This window comes from Lissotriton helveticus, chromosome 5_1, assembly GCF_964261635.1.
Source record: "Lissotriton helveticus chromosome 5_1, aLisHel1.1, whole genome shotgun sequence".
NCBI lineage: Eukaryota > Metazoa > Chordata > Amphibia > Caudata > Salamandridae > Lissotriton > Lissotriton helveticus.
This window is the reverse complement of record NC_136065.1, coordinates 2,000,539,936-2,000,565,502: the sequence shown is the minus strand read 5'-3', so window position 1 is coordinate 2,000,565,502 and position 25,567 is coordinate 2,000,539,936. Positions and strand designations below refer to the sequence as shown.

The 25,567-nt window shown below is 43.8% G+C and overlaps 1 protein-coding gene across 1 annotated transcript in view; it reads left to right on the top strand.

The window, feature by feature from the left end:
• LOC144752842 (uncharacterized) overlaps positions 1-17,596 on the top strand; it is a 136,237-nt gene extending 118,641 nt beyond the window's left edge. The window contains exon 4 of the mRNA XM_078640681.1: positions 15,500-17,596. Coding sequence (XP_078496807.1) covers positions 15,500-17,596 — 2,097 coding nt within the window. The remainder of the gene's footprint in view (positions 1-15,499) is intronic.
• Positions 17,597-25,567: the final 7,971 nt, after the last annotated feature.

Genomic DNA, 25,567 nt, shown 5'->3' with positions numbered 1-25,567 from the left:
CAGGTTGATGGAAGAAAATGCTGGTGGAAGGTCAGTAAGAAATAAGTTGAATAGCAGCAGTGATAATACGCACCCTTGTTCGAGCCCTCTGGTTGTCGGGATGGCATTTGAGTCCCCACTTTGATCCTGACCCAAGTGTAGAATAAAGGGTTTCTATCGCTCTCAGGAGGTAAGGTGGAATTTGCCAGATGTTCAATCTTTCACATAACCTGTACTGGTCCACTCAAATTAAGGTGGCCTGAAAATCGATGTAGCAGTGGTAGAGGGAAAGGTTTGAGGCTTTAGAGTAGTCAAGTATGAGTGATAGGGCCATTATATTTGTTGTGGTCCCTGTATTTCTGGTGAACCCTCTTTGGTTATGGGGGATGATAAAGTTCGAGTTGTTCCAGTCCCTGAGGTGCTCAAGTAGAACCGCGGCATAGTATTTGGCCTCATCTGGAAACCTCCATTAGAAGTCTCATCTGGAACGGGGGGCGACCCCGAGTGACGCTGAAGACGCTTTATGCATCCCCTGACGCAGGAGACCTGGCAGTACCCAATCAAGAACTTTACTACCTGGCAGCACAGTTACAGTGGGTGGCCTACTGGCTCAGCGGGAAACATTTGGGAGATACTGCGACAGACAGCACAACCTTGACACTCACACAGGTACATACAGTGTTCCACCCTCTGGCCAAAACTGCTTGTCCGAAGCAGCTACATTTAGCGGTCGCAGGCCGCTGCTATATGAGAGGCCTGAAACTTAGCAGCGCGGTGAAACCATATGCCCCGATACTCCCATTACTAGGCACACCCAAAGAGCGAAGAATACTCACAGAGTTGGCCTTAGAACACTGGACACAGGCGGGAGTGGACACAGTGGGAGACTTGTATGCGGAAGGGTCGCTAGTTTCCTTAGAAACACTGGTCGTTGACACGGGCCTCCCAGTAGGACAATTTCTTCTTCATGCAGCACTCGTCGTACACTAACACGGGCCTGGGGAAACCTCTCCGGAGAACCACCGACACATTTGCTGCTACAATATTTACATGTCATGGGAAATGGCTCTCATGTGGTGCACTGGCTTGCACAGGTGCTCCTTACCCATACACAACCTTACTCACACAGACTTCGGGACAAGTGGGCGGTGGACAGAGGAAGAGAATGGACGGATGGATAGTGGGCAATGGCTGTGGCCGGAGCCACGAATATCCCGCGCAACTCCCGCTTTAAACTCATACAGTTTTATATTACTCATCGCGCTTATTTGTCGCCCGATAAAATGAATCGTTATTTCAATCTCACAACATCAGCATGTCCACAATGTGCGCTGGTGGCAGCAGACCTGTTACACATGTTTTGGTCATGCCCCTTGCTACGCTCATACTGGCGCAAGGTGACGGAATCCTTGGCGGAGAGTGTCGAAGACGTGTTGCACCATACTTGGGAGACATGCATATTGGGCATCTATAAAAGAACGAAACAAACAAGAGTCCGTTCTAGATTTTGGGACCTAGGGCTCATTACGGCAAAGAGATTAGTCACCAAAAGATGGAAGAGCAGCGAACCCCCCATTGTGGCACACTGACGTAGCTCCTTTGATAATTGGGCGAGGGCAGAAAGTACGACCCTTCACAGGGAAGAGACTGCGGGATTACGGAAATACCCTATAGCGCAGTCCTGGGATGACACTCTGAAGGCCTTTCACGAAACGTGTATTCAACATAGTATTCCGTGAGTGGTGTGTCAGATAACCCTAGCTGGAGGTGTGACGGAGCTGGGGGAGGTGGACTTGAGTGACCCCTACATATCATACGTTCACAGACGTGGCGCCTCTGTCGGGTTATAGCAGAGGGGTGCTAACCCTAATGCTGGAAGCTCTAATCTCTCTACAATATAGTCAAGACATGGACGCTCCACATGCTGTTGCCCCCCCCCCAACTTCCCATGCAGACCCCACCAACGCGACGGCTACATGCCCTCTGGCCTCACATACTACATGTCACATGAGCGATGACCTGCACTGGCAGGTCATTGTATTTTAATTTGTTTTTTTATGTATTTGGTTTGTGTCCCACTGTTGTATAGTTGAGAGTATGGTTATATTGTTATGAATATCGAAATGTGCGTATTTCCTTTAGTCATGCCTTTTTTTGATTGCAACTGATGCACATTGCCAAGGATCTGGCCTGTCTTTGTTCATTAACTTGGATTACTGGGGAAACATACCCAGGGTCATTCCTACGATTTTGTATCGCCCAATGCTCTGATGAATAGAGTGACCAGCTGCATTGTCATATGATTGTTGTCGTTATTACTGTTTCATGTAGTTCCTTGATTGTTTTTTGCCCGGGGACTAGTTGGCTCATACTGATCCTAGAAATGTTAACTACCTTCTCATCCCCCTCCCAGAAGAGGTAGCCCTCTTGGGCAATGAGGGGTACACTGGAGGCTGTGCCCTATGTCCCATGTTGAACTGATACAGTGGGTAACATGTGTATATCTGCTGTGACGGGCAGCTGTTTCCAATGAATATTATTATACGGTCATGCAATGTAATGTAACAATTTCATTTTGAAGTTATATTATGCACGGTGAGCATCATACAAAAAAGCAATAAAAGATATTCAAACAAAAAAAAAAAACAATAGTATTTGGCCTCATTATCAATCAAGGCTGTCAGCCTGTAGTTTGCTGGGTCAAGTTTATTCCTTTCTTTAAAGATTGGAGAGACAATGGTTTCTCTCCAAGAAGGTGGGATTGATGCCCCAGTTAAGTTGTATTTGAAGAGTGGCCCCATTGCTTTGGCCCATTTTACCTGGTTGGTTTCATATATTGCTTGAGGGATCCCATTTGGCCCTGGAGCCCCGGTGTACCGCCCCTTGATGTTCTGTCGGTGCACCTCTTCGGGCTTGATTTTGATGATGCCTGGCTTGCCTGAGCCCCCACATCGGAGCCAGTCTGCGTTCCGATCCTGAGTTGTCTGATCCGTTCTTGTGCAGAATTGGGTTTGTGTCTACTTTAGGGTTAAAGTGGGCTAATAGGAAGGCAGCCCAATAGGATTCTGAGACATTTGAATCTTGCTTCCCATGAGTGGGATTTTTCAAGGAGTTCACTCTGCCGAAAATTTCTTGTGCTATTGTACTTAAGGTTTTAAGAGTTTAGTCCAAAAGGTGTTGCTGTTTTCTCTTTTGATTGCCCATATTGCACGCCTAAAGTCCTGCTTTACTCGTTTCAGGGTGGCACTGTTTAGTTCATTTGAGATGTTGCGCTGAACAACTCTCAAAGCCTTATCGACTTCCCACTTTAGATGCTTAATTTTACCTGACTTTTATAAATTATGGCCAGTTAAGGAGGTTTGTCTGGGCTGCAAAGTCCCATGATTTTCTTTGGTTGAGAACTGTTCTGTGTAGGTGGTGGTGAATTCAACCCTTTCGTCTGTGATTGCGCCATTGAATTGTTGGGCTTTTACCAAGTGGCGGGTTGCTTCATGTTCCAGTTTTTCGATTGAGTTCGAGGACCACTTAATTCTTTTCAAGTTGATTGAGTGTATGATTCCGGCTACATCTGGTGAGTACTTATTCTGTGTTGGTGACATGGGCAATGCCAGCTCCTGGTCACTTTCTGTTCCTGAGCCCATTTTATATGAAACAGCTAAGTGTAGTAGGGAAGAGACACCGCAGTGTGGTCTATTAGTGAGCAGCCGGATTGAATATGGAATGAGAAGGCTGGGGGACTATCTCCGTTGATGCGGCCCTTTAGAACTTATAGCCCCAGATGCTTCAGTTTCCCGACTAAGAATATATCATAATTTGGTCCTTCCTTGTTTTACCTAGTTGGATTTGTTTAGGAATGTCCCACTCCCGTTCCTGGGCCTCAGTAACTTCGCTTTTGGTGGTGTGGCCAGCAGTATCATGTTGAAGTCACCTGTACCTTTTAGTGGGATACCTGGATGTTCACCTTCCAAGTCAGCAATGTAATTTATTAGCTGTTTTGACAGCTCTGTACAATCTTTCTGTATTTGTTGTTTGTAGATGTTTATCAACGTGAGGCGCTGTTCTTTTCCCTTGATTGCAAAGATTAGGTGCATTATCTGGAGTCTGTCATGTTCGGTTGCTTGAGCATTGAAACTCATTGTGAGTGATGTTAATATATATATACTTCCAGGCCATCTTTCCATCGTCCTAATTTTGCTTCTCTGATGGCTGGGATCAGGGCGTGAGTGAATCCCCGGATTGATTTTGGTTTAGGTGCCGAGGTTTCCTGGAGTGCTTTTTATTATTGAGAATGAATGAAGATAGCTCAGTGTGTCGGGGTCGCTGATCTTGGTTTTCAGTCTGTGAATGTTCCAAGAGCAAAGTCTTCAGTTCGAAGTGGTCTGTTTTGGTCCAGTGCCCAGGGCGGTAGTTCAAGCTGTTGCTGGTCACCGGTTGATTGTGCTCGCCATGTGTTGTGTGCATAACGTGCATAGGGCCACAAGACTGCGTGCATGGTGCATCTTACTCCGCGCACAGTGCACACCATGTATCATGTGTTTCACATGTGCATGGGGCCACAAGACTGCATGCATGGTGTGTCTCACTCCACACACAGTACTGACCATATGTTCTGTGTTTCACATGTGCATGGGGCCAGAAGATGAGGTCATTGTGCGTCTTACTCCGTGCGCAGTGCATACCATGTGTTGTGTGTTTCGCATGCACATGGGGTCACGAGAATGCATGCGTGGTGTGTCTTACTCCACACAGTGTTCAACATGTGTTGTGTATTTTGCATGTGCATGGGGCCACGAGACTACATGGATGGTGCGTCTTAGTCCTCGCACAATGCACACCATGTGTATTGATACCCTCACACACCCATGTGGGTGTCATGCTTCATCATCAGGCTTTTTACTTCTCGTGGGGCCGGCACTTCAATACCCCAAGGGCCCTGCGAGAGTGCTCTTTGGCAGAGATCTTTTCAAAGCAGAAGCCATGATGGTGCGTGCGGGTGTGTGGAGCCAAGGAGTGTAAATGTGAATTTGTAAAATTACCTGAAGGGTACCCTATGATGAGTTTAATTGGGGTCCCTTGGGTAGGTTAAAAAAAAGGAAAAATACAAACTTAGCAGTCTGTGCAGGGTTAGGAAGTATGACTGTCTAGTGAGTGGAGCATAAACGCAATGTGGTTGATGCTGGATCAGGTCGACATGTTTCACGACCTGGTGGTCCAAATGGATCCAATTCATTTCTCTAGGACCAGTGAATGCAGTGTGGACTCTAGTATGATTCCAAAAAAAACAGTGTAGGGATGTTATGGTATATTGTTTATTCTAGTGGAACAGCATCAGGTCATCAAAGTACCTCAGAAATGCTTCTCCTGAAATATAATATAATCCAATCCCCACAATTCAGCCTACGTGAGCATTAGGTCTAGACCGAGGACCCTGTGCGCTACGTTGAATAGTCTGGTGCGCGGGGCTACGCGATCAACCTATCCCTCGCCCTGCCTTCCTGAAGGCTCCTAGTCCCTCTCTCATTTTGATACATGTGCGTTTCACATGTGCATGGCACAAGGAGACTGTATGCATGGTGCACTTTACTCTGCACACAGTGTGTTTCACATGCGCATGGCACTAGGGGACTGCATGTATTGTGCATCTCACTCGTCCACAGTTCGCACCATGAGTTGTGTCTTTCGCATGTTCATGGTGTCAGGACACTGTGTGCATGGTGTATATTACTGCCCCACAGTGTGTGCCATGCCTCGTACCCAGAGAGACATTTTCCGACACAGGACACTACAGGGGGATATTTTCCTGAAGGCCAGGACTTGGCAAGTGATTCAGGACAAAGACCTGAAAATTCATGGATAAGCTCGTAGGAGCTGCAGGAAGTGACCCCCTGTCCATGACTGTCATGCCCTTATGTTAATCCCAACCTCCCTCGTACTAGCCCTGATTATACGGGGTGCATGCCTGACCATTTCCAGGCCTCAAGACACTTCCTTCCCCCCTATTGACACTAGGCTCTGAAGTAGCGTGCCATTGAACTCTTGTCAGCTTCCCCAATACAGGACCATGTCAGAGACTGCTTATAGACTCCTAACATAACAAGCATTTTTGCAAAGCACTTATTCATCCTGGAGATGTATTTTTAGTGCTGAAAATAGAGGTTTCTTGTTACTGTTTTCTATAGTACTCCTTTTGTTAACCCTGGGAGGATCAAAGACTGAGTAGATATGTTAGGATTCAAACCTGTGACCATGAGGTCAAACACAGATCCCTGTAGTCAAATCATTACCTGCTAAGCCACCAGACCCACCACATTCAGTTTGCTCTTGACCCTAAACTCCAGTAGACTTGCTTTCTGAATAGGGCTGCTAGTTGACCCACGTGGCCGGGATTCCATTGTATACCCTGGTGGCAGCAGAAGGCGCCCCCAATAGGCCAAGTAAAAAAAAACAACGGCACATATGTACTGATGAAAGTCTGAGTCAGAGGACTGGGCTTGGACAAACCACTCATAAAGACTCTTAAAATCAAGTGGTGCAGCTGCTCCCCCGCCATACCTGTACTGGTGAAAAAAGTGAAAAGCAATACCTTATAAGCTGCACTCCTCCCTCTGCTTCTGCCCACCCATCTCAGTTATAAGGGTGAAGAAACAACAGCAGTTGCTGAGTGACAATGAAGGAGGAAAAGCACAGATCAGTGACACACCCACTCCGTCATGGTCCCCATGAGCCAGCCTCGCCCCCAGCCATTTAATTCATTGGAAATGTTCCATTTGTGGCCTGGGCCTTCGTAAATAATGCCCCATACGAATGCCTGTACCTGGAAATCAAAGCCCTCCACACTCACACACAACTTGTCGTCACTAGCCATACTTTTGCCTCCAGAGCGAGGAAGACCACAAACCAGACACCGCTTGTACATTGAGCACAAAGCAGCCTCAGGTCATTGCACCAGCCCCTCCCCATCCCACCGAAAACATACATTTGAGCTGGTTTGTGACTGAGCAGCAAGTGGAGTTTGTTTCCAGAAGCTGGGTGTTCTTGCCCCAGGGAGGTAGGGTAATGCCCCTTTCACCATTTAACAATAGCTGCCCCTCATGTCTCCCCTGCTGCATGTATGTAGCCTCTAAACCTGTGTGGTGCTGCATAGCGTTAGTGATACTTTCTCAACTCTCACTGCATGCTCCGCCCACGCTGCTTTTAGAGCCACTCCTTGCATTGAAATTCCTTGTGAAGCAGATGATCCCTGTAGGGAAGATTATAATCTCTTTGACACCAACTGGTACTGAGTACCTCATTCCCTTTCCCCTCCCCCCTAAAAAACGGACTCTGCATAATTTACTGTATTGGAATACTTCCTTGAAATGTTATTTTGCTTATCCCACTCCATATGATACCAGTGTTCCCCCCCCCCCCCCACAACCTCTTGACCACACAGTTCGCTGGGTACAGCCAGCTATTACAATACAATTGGGGACTTGTTCCAGATATGACCCCACAGACTCTTTGCTGCCTTTTAACATTGGTTTGGGCTTTTTCCCATATATTGTGCTATTTTTGCTACGTCCCCTGCTCATTTCGGTTCTGAGGGCACGCTAAACAGAACATGCCCTCGATTTTACAATTGAGAAGCAAATAGCTGCAATTCCTCCCCACAAAATGTCAGTCTTAACTACTTGATAGAGTTTGGCTCTTCCTCCACCCGCACTAAGCCATGAACAAAGACATCGGACCACCAGCTCTACGCAATACTACCACTGTCTTTTCATTGTCTCCCCACACTAGCCAAGAGACCCGTGACTTCATGAGTAAGCCTGGAGCTCTATCTGGTGGCCAAAAGCAAAAATGCAGGAAACCTTGTTTTCTGCCAGCCTATACTACAGGCCCTCGGATCCACACTTCCTGTTTGTGTGGTCAGGTCTACCTTAGAGCTCCTTCACGGGAACTAAAATTAACTTACAAAGGCTTGTCTGTGGAATGGTACTGTCTTTTTAACCACCAATACCTCTAGGAAAGAGACTTATCCATTAATAGGCATTCTCTCTTTATATAGACCAATCATACACTGCAACAAGACACAAACACACAACTATCCTCTCCTCCCTCTGAGTCTTTTTAGAGCCTACCCCCAGTCTTTAATGATGCCCTCGCCAAACTCCTCCCAGAACTCAAAACTTGTGCGATACGGACCCAACTCATGGTCCATTAATTACTCAGGTTATCTAACCAGCAATGCTAAAAAGAACCTAAAACACAGAACCTTAAAACAACACCTAGAAACACTTATTGTTAACAACTACAATACCGCGACTAATTGAAAGATGAAAACTAATTTCATCTTCTACACAAATCGTCCAACAAAGTGGAAAAACACCTTCCCTCTTTTCTTTAAAGTCACCAAGTCAGTCAACATTCCCTATGGTGAAAAAATCTCCACGACTGCCTCCCCTACCTTTAAAGGGGAACTCACAATCTCCATCGTCAGAAAAGGAAACATTTTGATACAGGCCACGGACCCGCACCTCGCCATTTTTGATCGACACTTCCCAACGTTACTCTCCTCTCTAACTCTCCAGGACCACCAAACCCAATCTCCCATACCCTCCCCCCCTTGACAGCTAACCCTGAACTATCCCAAGCTCCCACCCCAAACGTCCCTCATCACAACTCTTGGACATTCACCATCACTAATTATAACCACACTACCCCTATCATCACTCTCTGTCAAACACCCATTACAATGGCTGAACCGAGACCACCAGGTCCAGCAAATGCACAGTTATGAATCACCACAAGGTGGATTCTGAGCCAAGCAGATCAGACTCAATCGCCAATCGTTCAGTTACTGAACTATCTACAGATACCCCTGCCTCGAATTCAGGAGTCCTGACTCTTCCCACGCAAACTATCCCCAACTCCACTACTGCCACTACTCCACCTACCCAAACAATCTCCTTATCCTACGTCACCGACAGGCCCTTGGATACTGACCACCCTCAAACCACTGCACACGCACCCTCTCCTGACCCTCTGCCACATACTCAAACAACCCACAGCCCAAACATTTCTCTGTCCTCGCCCTTGGAGCCAAGATGCACAACACCTCCACCTTACCCCTTGACCAGAAGCAATAATGACCCGAATCCTCTCGGCCAATCTATCCCCACTCCTAACCCCAATGATGCCACTCAGTCTCACAACTGTCTACTCTCTCCTTCCACTAACTCTAGTCATACTCTACTACAGATAAATGCAATATTCTCTTGCTGCGCACTTGCCCACTTACTGACCCGAATGGAGCAGAAAATAGACTCCATAGCGGCAGATATCCTACACCTACAACAAGACCTCGCCTACCAGATTAAACCGCTATGCTCACACAATCAAGGTTGCCCTACAACCTCGTCCATGACCCTGCCTGGTACACCTTGGCCCACCAACCCTATGAGGAAGCAGGCTCATCGACCTAGCCGGACTCTCTGCCCTATCTCAGCAGGAGAAGCAGAGGAGATCAGCGACTCGTACCTCACAATAAGCCTGAACACAGCCCCTTCTGCTATCCCTGTTTTAGTGAGCACAAACAGAATCCCTAGACCTGCAAGCTCGCCATGACCCCCTGCTCTATACATGTCTATACATACAGAACACACCAACACTGAGGCCCCCAGTTCCCTAGCGTGCATGCTCCTCAACTGCAGATCAGCAGTTCAACATGCCACAGATATTGCTGAAGTTTTACTTGCAGAGGAAATAGACATCGCATTCCTCACAGAATCATGGCTCAATGACCATTTTACCCCCATCCTTGACCTTCTCAGCCCCCAGGCTACAACATCATCAGACACGACAGACAAATCAAAAGAGGTGGCGGCCTAGCTATTATTTACAAAGAAGTAATACAACTTACCAGATAAAAATCCACGGAATACCAAACTCTGGAGTAACTAGGTGTTGAATTTACAATCAAAGGCACCACGCCCATCAAATTTCACACCATCTATCATCCTCTTGGTGAACGTGTCCTCGTCACTGAAGAGCTTACCGACATAATATCTCACTTCTCCCTAACAGACACAGAAGACGTGTTCCTGGGTGACTTCAATATTCACTGGAACAACCCAGAAGACACCACTACACAGGTCCTCGCCACCCTGCTTGAAATAAATAACCTCAACCAACTTTGCAATGGGCCAACACACATCAAAGGAGCTACACTGGATACGCTCATCACCAAAAATGAGCCGATCTCTCTGAGATCGATTTCTCCCATTGACTGGTCCGATCACCACCTCATATTGTTTAATAATGTCTCACAGGTCAGAAACTAGTCTATACGTCCTGTCAAACCTAAGCACTGGACCAGGAACATCAAAGGAGTCCCCTTAACCAACCTAGAATCCAGAATTCAGGCCCAGCTACTACCCCAGCCCTCCAATATGACAGCTGATGACCTCACAGCCCACTTTAATTCCACAATGACAGAAGGGTTAGATCAAGTAGCTCCTCTCAAACTAAAAAATTTGAGATCTACCAAATCGAAATCCTGGTTCAATGTTGATCTTAATAACAAAAGGAGAAAACTCAGACAATCGGAAAGGACTTGGGGCCAGATGTAGGAGACCAAATGCTGGTCGGTAACGGCCGATTTCGGCCGTTACCGACCGGTATGTGAATAAAGTGTTCTCTTGTTCAACTAAGTTAAGTAATGGGAAAGTTTGGCATTTTAGCAAACTCTCAAAATGTAAAAACATTTTGTCTTGGGATTGTGATGGATGAGACAGTACTAAGCAATTGTTATGGGAAGAAGTGGACAATGAGGTGAATAGCAACTGTTCTCCACCAAATAGTAGTTCAAATGATTTACAAAATAGTTCCTCATCTACTTCGCTTACCCTATCTTTGAATTTAAGAATTGGAAACCCGCTGGTGTGTACATGCATCTACCAGTAATGTTGGTGCAAGGGAACACAGTTCATATCACAGTGTAGTTCCAATTGTACCCCTCAAGGGAGCTAAAACAAATATCCCAGGAAGAACTGTTGCACTTCGTTAAAAGTTTCAAAAAATGATGTGGTAGGACACGGGTAGCCTTTGAGTTTATTTTGTAAATCTATTTCGAGTTTTTCACAATGTAATACCAAGTTTATGTTGTTAACTGCATAATGAAATAGTCATGTGCTTCATTAGGATATACATTGTAATTAAGCTTAATTGTTCTTATAAAGGGTAGGTGTGTGCTATTGGGTTACTAGGTTATAGACTGTTATATAGTCATAGTTCCACTATGGAACTATGTAGTGATATTTGGTGAGGGCCTCTGTGAAGTGATGACCAATTACTTGCTCTTCTCCTTCAATGCCGAATAAACATTAATTAGCTCACTGCTGTGGTGTCCTCTCCACTACAATGTTGGTGGATCACTGAACACTTCCTGTTAGTCATTCCACTGGATGCAGTCCCATCGGGTTGCGGGCTGCACAGAAGTAATGCACTCTGGTATATTCCCTGACCTCATCTGTTGGAATGCAAGGAGACCCGCATTTCCGATCCCACATGACTGCTCTAGAGTGCTCTAACCTCTCCATCACCCTCCCTATCCATTGACCCTTTTCTGAGGGGGACCCAAAAACTCAGCTCTCACATCAATGAGATCACCCTCCTAACAAACTTCTCTTCATCAAAAATGTTTTATCTCCATTTCCATTGGTTACAATAGGTTCACCTATGCCCCCTCATCAGAGGTTCAAAAGGATAAGAGGTGAGCAAACAACATTTGAACACCATCCCTGTATCCATCAGGACAGCCCCAAAGCTTCTCCAATTTATGAAAGAGTTGACGGTGCATCGCATTAAAGAACCCTACATCACAAGTGCATTAATTGTCCACAAACTAGCTACCTCTCCTATCACTCGTTAACTATGTTTGTCTTTGACCATGTGCATTGCTCCATTGCCTTTGGGCTAGGTTTGTGCTATAGAAATACAATATATAGAGATACATACATTAATATTGGTATGACTCATATGTCCTGCCACAGCTTCCCTGCCCTGTGCTGGATAGCCTTGCTGGCCTCCATTCACTGTTACCAGCCATGGAATGGGTGAACATTTATAGTACAAGGCATTGCTTCACTCCTTACCCTTCCGGGCCCGTGGTCACTAATTGCATATTGTCCTTCAATCTGCATCCTTTTCACTTGCTAATGGCATAGTTCCCATCACAACAGAGATTCTGTTGACCCAGTCATCCTGAATGTCCTTCATCTGACTTGCTGGCTTTAACATCGCCCACCAGCCATTTAACGTGTTATAAGTGTCATGTGTCCTGCTGCCTCCACCCATCTTCATTTAGGGTGGGCTGCCTCTCTTTCACTCCTGGTTCACATTGAGAACAGAGATTGGATTTGTGTTGATGTCTTGTTGCTGTCATTTCTCAGTATTCATTTGCATGCTGCATCAGCTTAAACTTGAATTTGTGTTGCTCAGAGAGCATGGTTTCTTTAAATCTGAGAGGAGTTAACTGATTTATGGAGGTTCGGCACAATTATGTACGATAACTTTAACCCCTTCGCTGCTGGCCCGTTTCCGCCGCTGTGCGGTAAACAAACGAACAGGGCGGGGCCGTGACGAACCCCAGCCGTCATCAGCACACGAGCACCGTGGAGCGTGACGGCTGGGGTTCGTCACCAGCATGCAAGGGGTTAACATACTGTATGTCAACCAAATGTTTGTTAATTGCATTGCTTCATGGGCTGTAAATGGAAAGATGGGGTTTATATAGTCATGGACTCGGCTGTTAGGGTCTGCTCTCTGAGCCTGTGGGTGCACTGTATGTTGAGTCGGACATTGTGCAGTGGGCAGCCTATCGGTGTGCTGCGTGTTGACTCAAGACTTGCTCACCCTGTGGATGTGCTATATGTTCACTCAGACATTGTTCAAACTATGTGTGCACTGCCTGTTCACTCCAACCTTGTTCAGCCTGTGGGTGCGATTGTTCACTCACCTTTTTCAGCAAGGGATCATGGGTCTTTTTGTGTTCTTGTAGTGCAACGTTTGGATTTGAAAGAAGATGTGTGTTGTGAGGTTAGTTGTAGATATTAGGAGAATAAAAACGTTTTCCTGAAAAAAGTCTAGTTTTCCATAGATCAAAAGTGCGTGACAATGGTTTTGCAGAGAACAAGAGTTAATTTTGTTTTGTATTTTTAGGACGTTTCATTGGAAGATAGGATGTAGAGTGATTCAAGTTTGATGCAAATAAGCTCTTGGTTAAAGCATCTCTTTACTTTCTTTCAGGTATTCGGGGACATACCAGGCAGTGTGGCTGCCACCCTCGGAATAACACAAAATAAATGAATAAATAAACATAAGGTAAGGTTTCGTATAACCCTCTTTTAAATCTTTCACTTTTTCTTCTCCAATCTGTCTTTGTATTTTTATATCTCTTTAATTCCAGAATTTGACTACCTTTCCTGACTATTCTCTAGCTATATAGTTTGTTATTATAATAAACATTAAATAAAAGACAACAAATATGTGACTTTTATTTAGTCCTCTTCCTTATTTGTCTCTATGCTCGCTGCTTTGAGCTTGTTTACTTACAAAAGTTAGTGTACTCCAGCGTCAGGCTAATTTTCTCCAGTTTCATAAATTGTGTGACGCTTTCTTCTTTCTGCCTCTATCTATAGGGCTGTTAGCATAAGTAAGGGGTCTCTGGCAAAGTGCGTCGTCTCGCCGGGAGTTGTACCAGTGTTCATTAAAACGCCCCTTCATTGATCGCTGACATAAAGAAGAGATGAATCTTCTATGTGGGCAGGGGAGCAAACAATGTCTGATAATAAATTAAAGGTGTTACAGATATATTGCTGTGATGCCAGCCATTGTCACAGAAGGAGTAAATTGTTGATGTTGGATGATTCGGAGAATCTGTGTTGCAATGTATGTGTAACTGTGTTTTTTCTTCTGTATTCACTAATTTTGCTCTCAGAACATTGAATTCCAGTGGTTCCAAGTTCCCTAGCTACACACTGTTCAAGAGCTGTCTCAAGAGCTGTTTCATCCCTGTCAGATATGCTACTCAAACTGATTTCCTACCTCATTACTGTAAATGCTTTCTTTCTGCAAAGAAAACAGTCATCATTATTATTGTTTTGTGTTAATTCACAATTTCTAACTGTATTTCTACAGGTCACTGAAACACAAACCAAAAATGAAACTTGATGTAAAGGATTATTATGAAGAAAGTAAATCATTATACATTCTAGAGCTCTAAAAAGAAACAAATTCTTTCCGCCAGGAATGGTGAAGAACGTGGAGTGGAAGAAACAGCTGAATGTCGAACTGATTTTTCAGATTTCTTATGGTCATTATAAGTTGTCAAGTCCCTAAAGTAAAATGACCCGAAGCAATTACCAAATTTACCATTTCAAGGTGTGTAAAAACTAAGAACCTTGATGAGAATTGATATCCACACAGTGCACCTGACAGGAAACGATCAGTGTTGTAAATTTGATTGGATGGTATATAAAGAATGCCTTGGAGACGCAAACACCTCCCCAACAAAACAGTATCCATACACATGATGTGACAGAATTGTCATGATGACCAACTACCTCAATTGAAAAGAACAATCTTTCATCTACATCTCCTGTGATTCAAGAGGAGCGAAAACATTTAAAAGAAAGTAATTGTGAAACTTATTTCTCTGTTGTCAATACAGCAAAATATAGAAAGCTTTTCTCCACCAACTCTGTCTCTTGGGTTGAACCGAGTTTTTCAAAGTGTCCTGGCCTGCCAAAGTCGATCATGTACCTGCTGTGGCTTTAGCCACACAACAAGAAAAGCTTGTACTGGGATAGGAAGCTCAGAAGGGCCCAGTGTTACTCTGTTGATAGTTCATAGTTCCCAAAATCAGTGTGGTATGTCCTAATCCCTGATCATTCCTTGAATAAACACATGTATCTAACGTGTGAGCACTAAACCCCAAGAAACTTATAAGGGCTTTTAAAACTCCTAAATCAAATGCGATTAACTAGAGTCACAAAGTTAGTCTAATTATACTTGAGAGAACTCACCTAGGCATATGTTGGAGAAAATAGCTCTGTGAGTGGCATATTAATAATAGCAAGGGGCTCCTCTGTGAAAATGTATTAGACAAGTTAGATAGGCTGCCTTTAGTGGTAAGAACATGTATATCCACATAAAAGCTATCATTAGATAAATGCAAATGTTTGGCAGAGAATGTGCAGTGCATTTTAGATGTTAATGCTGAGTGTAACATAAACAAGGGCAGACTCTGGAATAAGATTCAGTCTTAAACATGGCATGTATCCAAGAACAAATGCAACATGGAGATACATACATTTCAAATAAGAGCAATGAATGTGAGAACAGCTTTAGCTACCAATCCCATCTCACTGAACATGAGAAAACTCACACTGGACAAAAAGCTTGTCAGTGCCCTGCATGCCAGAAGGGTTTCAATCACAAATCCTCTCTCATTCAACAAGTGCAAATATCCCCTGGGCACAAACCTTATCAGTGCTCTGAGTGCCAAAAAGGCTTCAGTGTGAAATCTCGTCTCACTCGACATGAGAGAATCCATACTGGGCACAAACCGTATAAGTGCTTTGAATGCTGTAAAAGTTTTAGTCACAAAATTAATCTTACTCAACATGAGCGAACTCACACTGGACAAAAACCGTATCAGTGCCCTGAATGCAAGAGAAGCTTCAGTCAGAAATCTGGTCTCACTCAACATGAGAGAATTCACACTGGACAAAAACCATATCAGTGCTCTGAATGCCAAAAAAGCTTCAGTCGGAGATCTGGTCTCACTCAACATGAAATAACTCACACTGGACAAAAACCTTATCAGTGCTCTAAATGCTGGAAAAGCTTCAGTGGGAAAACAAATTTAATTCAACATGAGAGAATCCATACTGGGCAAAAACCTTATCAGTGCTCTGAGTGCCAAAAAAGTTTCTATGTGAAATCTGGTCTCACTCGACATCAGAGAATCCACACTGGACACAAACCATATCAGTGCTCTGAATGCTTGAAAAGCTTCAGTCAGAAAAGTAATCTTACTAAACACGAAAGAACTCACACTGGACAACAACCATGTCAGTGCGCTGAATGCCAGAAAGGTTTCAATCACGAACCCTCTCTCATTCAACATGCCAGAATCCACACTGGGCACAAACCGTATCAGTGCTCTGAATGCCAAAAAAGCTTCAGTGAGAAGTTTAGTCTCACTCGACATGAGAGAACCCATACAGGGCACAAACCATATCAGTGCTCTGAATGCTGGAAAAGCTTCAGTCAGAAAATTAATCTTACTCAACACGAGAGAACTCACACTGGACAAAGACCGTATCATTGCTCTGAATGCCAAAAAAGCTTCAGTCAAAAATCCTATCTCATTGAACATGTGCGAATCCACACTGGACAAAAACCTTATCAGTGCTCCGAGTGCCAAAAAAGCTTTCGTGTGAAATCTGGTCTTACTCAACATGAGAGAACCCATACTGGGAACAAACCATATCAGTGCTCTGAATGTTGGAAAAGCTTCAGTCAGAAAATTAATCTCTCTCAACATGAGAAAATTCATACTGGACAAAAACCGTACCAGTGCCCTGAATGCCAGAAAGGTTTCAATCTCAAATCTTCTCTCATTGAACATGTGAGAATCCACACTGGACAAAAACCTTATCGGTGCTCTGAATGCCAAAAAAGCTTCCGTGTGAAATCTGGTCTCACTAAACATGAGAGAATCCATACTGGGCACAAACCATATCAGTGCTCTGAATGCTGGAAGAGCTTCAGTGAGAAAATGACACTTACTCAACATGAGAGAACTCACACTGGACAAAAACCGTATCAGTGCTCTGAATGCCAAAAAAGCTTCAGCCAGAAATCTGGTCTCACTCACCATGAGAGAACTCACACTGGACAAAAACCTTATCAATGCTCTGAATGCTGGAAAAGGTTCAGTGAGAAAGCATGTTTAGTTCAACATGAGAGAATCCATACTGGACAAAAACCTTATCAGTGCTCTGAGTGTCAAAAATGTTTCAGGGTGAAATCTGTTCTAACTAAACATGAGAGAACCCATACTGGACAAAGACCCTATCAGTGCTCTGAATGCCAAAAAAGCTTCAGTCAGAAATCTGGTCTCACTCAACATGAGAGAACTCACACTGGACAAAAACCCTATCAGTGCTCTGAATGCTGGAAAAGCTTCAGTCAGCAATCTGGTCTCGCTCAACATGAGAGAACTCACACTGGACAAAAGCCATATCAGTGCTCTGAATGCCAAAAAAGCTTCAGTCAGAAATCTGGTCTCACTCAACATGCGAGAATTCACACTGGACAAAAACTTTATCAGTGCTCTGAATGCTGGAAAAGTTTCAGTCAGGAAATTACTCTAACTAGACATGTGAGAACTCACATTTGGCAAAGATCTTATCAGTTCTCTGAATGCTGGAAAAGCTTAATTCGGAAAATAAATCTCACTAGACATGGGAGAACTCACATTGGACAACAAAACCTTATCCATGCAATGAATGCCAGAAATGTTGGAAATGCAACCTATCCTCATGAGAGAGTCAATGTGGGAGACTAAAAGTGCTCTTTTAGGGGTCATCAGGGGTTGCAGTTGTGACCCCTGGACTGCCCTTAGTTACTCCTGGCACTGCCTTTGAGACCCCTTTGTCCTAAAGCCAGTGGAAAGCAAAAAAGTTAAACAGGGCTCTGATGAGCCATGTTTACTTTCAGAAGGTTGCGGTTACCACAGACATCTGATTGTTTAACCAATAATTGCTTTCAGGAGTAAAACACAAACTACACTGAAACAAAATGTCAGTAAAAAGGCGTCTCCACTTCTTTGGTCTGTGAGCATGAGGGGAAAATGGAAATCAAAGCAGGAGAAATAAGAGTAAAGACATAGGAAAGTGAGAGAGGAGGGGAGAGAGAGCAAGACTAGTGGAAGCAGAGAGAAGATGGGAAGAAGACACTGTAAAGTGGCAGATCAGTGAGAGACAAAAAATGGCAGTGTGTGAGAGAGATAATAAAGAGAGAGCTAACATGGAGGAGACCAATGTAAGAGCGATAGAGCACAACAGGTGTGAAAAAGGTTGAGATACATGAGCGAAGTGAGAAAGACAGATTATAACAATAATAGAGAAAAACATAGTAAGAGCAACAGAAAAAGTTTTAGACAAGTGTGAGAAAAAAATGCTAAGGAACCGGATGGCTGAGAGAGATAGCTGAGAAACAGCAGATAGGTCAGAAAGAAAATACAGAGCGGGGAGGAGACGGTGAGACAGGAGAATAAAGGGCAGATTGGTGTGAGAGAACTCGAATAAAGAGAAGGCAGGCTGGTGAAAAAGAGGGGCTATAAAGAGACTAATGAAATAGAAGGTAAGACAGTGGGAATGTTGTGATAAAGAGACAGAAAAGTAAGGTACTGCGACAGCTAGGAGAGGTGGAACAGAATGGTTGTATGTCAATACAACACAGTGTTTACACTGCACTACCATTACAACGCTGGTTTTACAACTCAAGTCGTTAACACGACTTGCGCTGTAGGGTGCTGGACTTAGGAATAGTAAGATTTACTATTCCAACACCAGCCTACGTACAGTAGGGAAGGTGTTGGAATAGTAAATCTACTATTCCTTAGCCTAGAGTGCCCTCCAGCGCAAGTCGTGGTAACGACTTGCGTTGTAAAACCAGAGTTGGGATAGTAGTGCGGTGTAAACACCGCATCGTAATGGATGTTCCCCGACAGAACTAGAGCAGTGATATAGAGACAGGTTAGAAACAGATGGAGTGGGACATGGGCGGGAGACAGGTGATAGAGGCTATAAAGAGCTATAAAGAGAAAGAGCATATCATTTCCCTTCCTGTGATGTCCTCTGAGACAAAGGGCATGTGATGTCACTACTGCTACCTGTGGCATTTTGATGAATTGACGTCCATGTCCTGGGGAGTAGTTCCTGCATCGTAAAACCTTCACATGAAGCAGCCACAAAGATCTCAAGCCTTAACTGTCTTAATAACTGTTTTGTGAGAATAGCACACCCAAGCGATCAACATGCTTCAGTTAGTCAAATTCCTTGGTAGTTATTTGTGGCTTCATGCCATTCATTGTGTTTTGCTCAGTGTGTGCTAGTGAGCCATGACTCTGACCCACAAGATGCAGTCATTATCCAACTTTGAGGTCACACCCTTATGTTTGGGAATGCAAGTTACCTCAAACTGTTTCTAGCCTTAATGAGCCGCACCAGTGAGCTACAGTGGTAATTTCTATGGGACCAATGTTTGTTCATTTCTGTGCCACTTAGGGCTGATAATTGAGAAACACTAGAGATGATGGAAGGACTGGTAGGTAATCACTACAACATTCCAATACATTATTCTCTAGTCTTTGTGCAACTACAGACAGGGCCAACCATATGTGTACCATTCTTGCACCACCCTAGGTAATCTTAATTACTTCTGTTCCGAGGGGACACAGCCTAGTATTACAAAGATTCACTTTAGTGGCCTCTTTTCATTTCCTTATTGGTACTCATTGAACCTGTTTCCCATCTGTTGAGGAATGTTTCACAGGCTTTAGAATCATATGAGATACATCCAGCAGAGTCTCACAAGCAACCAGGCCTATTCATAAACTACAATAGGCCGACTAACGTACTACAAATGCCATTCGCAAACATACTTATGGACATTCCACCTCTCCTATTGTTTTCTGTGCATAGATCTCTGCGCCGATTGTGGAGTCTATGCACCCTATACGTTTAAGTAGTAAATGTGGAAGGGACAGCGTAGAGTGACTGGGAAATACTTTTGACTAAAGGGGAGCGGTTAAGGGAGGGCGAAGGAGGGATTTCAGAAGGGGGATGCACTCGCTCCCAAAAGTGTAAGTCCATTGCTACTCACAAACTGAACTTCTAAAATAAAGTTACTGCAGACAAAAAGGACCCAAAAAGAATTGTAAGTGTACTCCAGTTCAAAGCTGGAGTATGCCCAGAACCACAGATGACCATAAACTGGTACTGCAGCACCGTCCCAGAGAAAATAAAGGAGGTAGGAATTTTGAATAAAACCCAATAGGAAATAATGCTAAATTCAATTATTTAAACTAGTTAATCAATATTGATGTTTTTAAATAATTATAAAATATCTAAAGATAAAATATGTTTTAAAATATCTTGTCTTTTGTAAACCATAATCATGTTTTCTTTAATTCTGTACATCACATTTAATCATTAAAGCTGTAAAAATTTTACTTTAGGTGGTATGTTATTCAATTTAAATTTAAGAAAAATAGTTTCAATTTATGTTCAAAAGAATTAAGTTTTACATTTAAAATAAATTATTAAGTCTATAACATGTAATATTTGTTGTAATATTTTTCACATCTAATACATTTATGTAATTCTCCCTATACTTAAACATAGAGAGTTCCCGCCACTGGGAAATGTTTAGAGAAAATGTAAAAAGTTAATTATATTAAAAAAATATATTTTTGTTAAATATAAATGTACATTTAATGTTATATATTGTTTTTAAAGAAACTCCTAAAGTAAAATGTTTGTATTCACTTACTATGTATATGAACTCAAACTTACAAAAAGGTATTTATAGAATTAATTGAAATTGAATTTAAGAACAAGTCATTCACATTTATATTTTAATTGAAGATTAACATGTTTTACCATAAAATAATTATTTAAAAATACATATTGTGGTTTAATATTCTGTTTTTAAAATTGCAAAATAAATTACTATAATATATGATTAATCCTACTGGATTGTATTTCAAGCCACTGCCTCCATTATATTTGGTGGGAGTATGTTGCAGTATAAGTGGGTGGCCAAGTGTGTTGCTGAACTTACTAGTGCTTCTTTTTGGGGTTACTTACACTCGTTAATTTGCCGCCACCCCATTTAAGGCAGTGGAGGTCTGCACATTTACACTTTTGAATAACTTTACTCTTGTAAATGGTGAATAGTCAAAAGTAGCAAAGTTACTCAAAAGTATATGTGTATTCTTGCATGTGCAGATTACTCATGGGTGTAAGTTACCATTGAGGATGGCGTCCAAGGTATCTAACTTGACAGGAGTGGTGAATCTGAAGTGGATGCTGCTACTTGGATTGCTACTGGAGCAAATGGGAAGATCCTCTGGTCTGAGCATTTGTTTGACTGAGGAGCTGCAACAAATAGCTTGAAGTATTATTTCTGTACTTGCTCCATAATTGGGCCTCATGAGGGACTCTTGTCACAACTATGTGATATTACAGTGCATGATTACAAAATTCCTCTATGTCGTTAACCCTGTTACCAGTTTTTAATATTATACTTTCCATTATCCTTCTTTTACATGATTATGTTGTGTTTACCATCACATGGGTGCTAAAGATACTTTGCTGTTAACTGGTTCTGAGGTACTGTTATCCTTTGTGTGCATTTGTATATGATAAATAGTTTACCCTCACTGTATGGCTGCAATTTATGCACAGAGTTACCAAAACCTGAGACATCTGCACCTTGATTTGCCTTTATTGGTATTCTACCTTTCCATTTGGATAACTGAGATATGGGTTTAATCACTGATCCACCTTTGAACATGCTCTTATATACCTTAATGGTTACAAGTTTCATATTCAAACTATCAACGTGTGCTCCAGTGCACTGCTAGTTCTCAGACCACGGTTCTATACTTTGGCTCGGATCATCGACCTCAAACCATCAACATAACTTGGAAGCTCCAAAGACTTTGCAGCTGATTTAACTGCCTCAAGTTTCATGCATTTTGATGGCCTTAGATTCAGGTTTGACTTGATCACCAACTTTACTTTGTTGGCATTTTGCACTTCAAACCACATCTGTGCAGCTGCTAACCTTCTGAGACGGACTCCTCCCAAAACGTTGCATCAAATTCCAGTATTAATCTCAGTGGAGACTAGACTTACCAGTGCCCCCTCTAGCATGGCTAAGTAAGACAACTACTATTGTGTATAAGCCTTCAACACTGAGTCAGTGGATCTGCTTTTTCTTTCTTTTTTTATTTATTTACCTTTTTGGGGGTTTTGAGTAGATGACTAACCATATCCTTTATTTCCTTTAGGACAGTCGTTTTTGGTAATGAATAATCCTTAAATCAAAGACATCTTTTTTATTTAGCTTCTGAGTAATTATTAAATATTCGTGTTTTTCTAAACTTGGTTTGAATCTTGAAGTTCTTTGTCTCTTTTTACTACATTGTATTGACATTTGTGACTTCCACTGTTTTGCTTTCCTTCGAGTGTGCCTTAGGCCTTACTGCTCAACCCACGTTACCAAAAGCGAGCTAAGGGAACTTTAGTGGAAGACATAGTTACCGTTGCTGACGGAAGTATGGAAAAAGGAAAGTAGGCTGAATCCAGGAAGCAGACAACCTAGCTTAAAAATTTTTACTGTCTTAGGTGGAATCTGCACCGACTGTAGATGCAAAAAGTAAAAAACTTATGGAGAGTTGTTGGTAGCTGTGACCCCAGAATTTGAGACTTGCACCCTCAAACAGTTGTAAGAGCTAAAGACGGCCCGCTCCTATCATACAGTGCTCACACTGTTACCTGAATCACTTTACCCTAAGCTGTGTACAAGCATTTTACATAAAAAAGTTGTGTCGTGTTTTCGAAACTGGTTGGCACACCCTTTGTATGCAAATAAGCCCTTGACCAGACACCCCAGGCTCCCATCTCTACTAGTGCAAATAATAATGTAAGCACTGTAACGTTATAAAAATAAAGGGCTATATTGAGAAATAATAGGCTTCCAAGTCACACAGTTGTGGTTATGTAGTTCTTTATTAGTTTTCAATTCATGTTCATTTGAAGGTATTCTCCAGGTAAATTTTTTCTAAGTATAACATTTATTTTGCTCTTTGATCTCCATCAGTTAAACATGTGAGGTTTGACATAGGATATGTTGTTAGTGTTCTTAGACCGTGTCAAAATCCCTTTGTTCTGGATTTGTCTGCATGTGTTTTGTCATCATGCTCGGATGTACCTTCTCAAGGCAGAAGGTGCTGTAATAGGAATAATAAATCAGACACATATGAAATTCTCAGAGCTGCATATAGTGTCAGAAATAAGATGGAATGAACCACTTTAAAGTATAACAAATCATGACGATTAAAAGTCCTTTTTTATCTTGGAAACCATTTACCCTCCAACCACACTTTGACTGTCTTTACCTTGGACCATGTAGCATAGTGGTTGGACTGAATATCCATCATGCTGCAGATAGCCAGACGCTGGCTTTCTTCAGTCACATAGCCCCTCTACCTGTTTAAAAGCTCCTGTGCGTCATCTGTAACCAGGCATCACCATGCTCGCATCTTATACCTATGTTAAGGAGCGCTAGGCTTCCATCCTCCTCCATGTGTAAACACACAAGTGTGCCATCTCGAACCTGGAGCCACTGGTCTGTATGTAAATGAGCCTGTGTACCGACCGTAACCTGGCTCCCTTACGCATATGTACAGAAGCAACAGACTATTGTAGCTCCTTGCTATGTAAATGAGCTTGTACGCCGTCTGCAACTAGCATCACTAGTTTCATGTTTCCTGTCTATGTGAACAAGCTTCACTCAATCAATCACGCATTTGTTAAGCGCTACTACTCACCCGTGAGGGTCTCAAGGTGCTGGGGTAGGGGGGTTTCGCAGGTTCCATTCCATCAAGGAGGGGGGTCTGTCGTAGTGCCAGGTTTTGAGGTTTCTTGTGAAGATGGGGAGAGATGTAGTCTGTCTGAGGTGGAGAGGGAGGGCGTGCCAGGCTCTGGTCACGAGGAAGGAGAAGGAACAGCTGCCTCATCTGGTCTTTCTGGTGCGGGCACCACGGCGTAGGAGAGCTGGGCTGATCGTAGGGCCCTTTGGGTGCGTGGAATTTAAGTCAGCTGTTCAGGTATGTGGTCCGGTGTCGAGGAGGGCCTTGTGAGCGTGGGTGAGCATCTTGAAGGTGACTCTAGTTTCGATGGGGAGCCAGTGGAGTATGCACAGGTGTTGGGAGATGTGGCAGTGTCTTGGCAGGTTGAGGACCAGTCTTGCGGTGGCGTTCTGGATGTTCTGTACCTTGCGTGTGAGGTTTTTGTTTATTCCAGCGTATAGTGTGTTGCCGTAGTCGAGTCTGCTGGTGACCAGGGTGTAAGTCACAGTCTTTCTGTGTTCGAGGGGGATCCATTCGAAGGTCTTGTGTAGGAGACGGAGGGTGTGGAAGCAGGAGGATGAGACGGCGTTGATCTGGCGGTCCATTTTGAGTTCGGAGTCCAGGATGATTCCCAGGTTGCGTGCTTGGTCCGTGGGGGTGGGCAGACATCCGAGGGCGGGGAGCCATCAGGTGTCGTTCCAGGCATCGGGTGTGGGCCCAGGATGAGTACTTCCGTTTTGTTGGTGTTTAGTTGAAGGCAGCTGTTTTTCATCCATTTTGCGACGTCTTCCATGCCTTCTCGAAAATTGTGTCTGGCGGTGTTGGGTTCATTGGATAGGGAGAGGATGAGTTGGGTGTCGTCTGCATATGACAATGTTGAGTCCGCAGGTTCTGATGATGGGGGGAGCGGAGGCATGTAGACGTTGAAGAGCGTAGGGCTGAGGGATGACACCTGGGGGACTCTGCAGGTGGTTGGTGTAGGGCCTGAGAGGGAAGGGGGGAGTCTTACCCGTTGCGTTCTGCCGGAGAGGGAGTGGATCAATTCGAGGGTCTTGTCTTGAATCCCTGCATCGTGGAGTCTGTGTATTAGGATGCGGTGAGGGACTGTGTTGAAGGCCGCTGAAAGGTCGAGGAGGATGAGGGCTGCTGTTTCTTCTTTGTCCAGTAGGGTCTGGATGTCGTCTGTTGCGGCAATGAGGGTGGTTTCCCTGCTGTGGTTTTTTCTGAAGCCGGATTGGGAGGAGTCGAGGATGTTGTGCTCTTCGGTGAATGTGGCGAGTTGGCGGTTGATGGCTTTCTCGATGACTTTCTCTGGGAAGGGGAGCAGGGAGATGGGTCTGTAGTTCTTGAGGTCGGTGGGGTCCGCCGGGGGTTTCTAGAGGAGGGGTTGATCTTGGAGTGTTTCCAGTCGGGGAACAATGCGGTTGCCAGGGAGCGGTTGATGGTGTGGCAGAGCATGGTTGCAATGGTGTCGGCGGCTCTGTTGAAAATCTGGTGGAGCGGTGGTCTGTGGGGGCCCCAGAGTGGATGGAGTTCATTGTCTTCAGTGTGTCTTCGGTGGTGAGGGCTGTCCAGTTGTTGATCGTTGGCTTCATGGTGTTGGGTGGTTGGTGAGGTTTCAGTGTGTTGGTTGTCTTCATCGAAGTTGTTGTAGATGCTCTTGATTTTGTGGTGGAAGAAGGTGCTGAGTTTGTCGCAGAGGTCTTGTGAGGATGGGATGTAGGTGGACTCGCTGGTAGGTTGGGCAAACTCCTTGATGATGTTGAAGAGTTCTTTGTTGTTGTGTGCGTGGGTGGAGATTCTGTCTTCGATCGCTTTTTTTCTAATTTTTCAGATGAGTTGGTGGTGGACTTTGGTGTTGGCTTCTGTGGATTAGGTGTTCCTCCAGTCCTT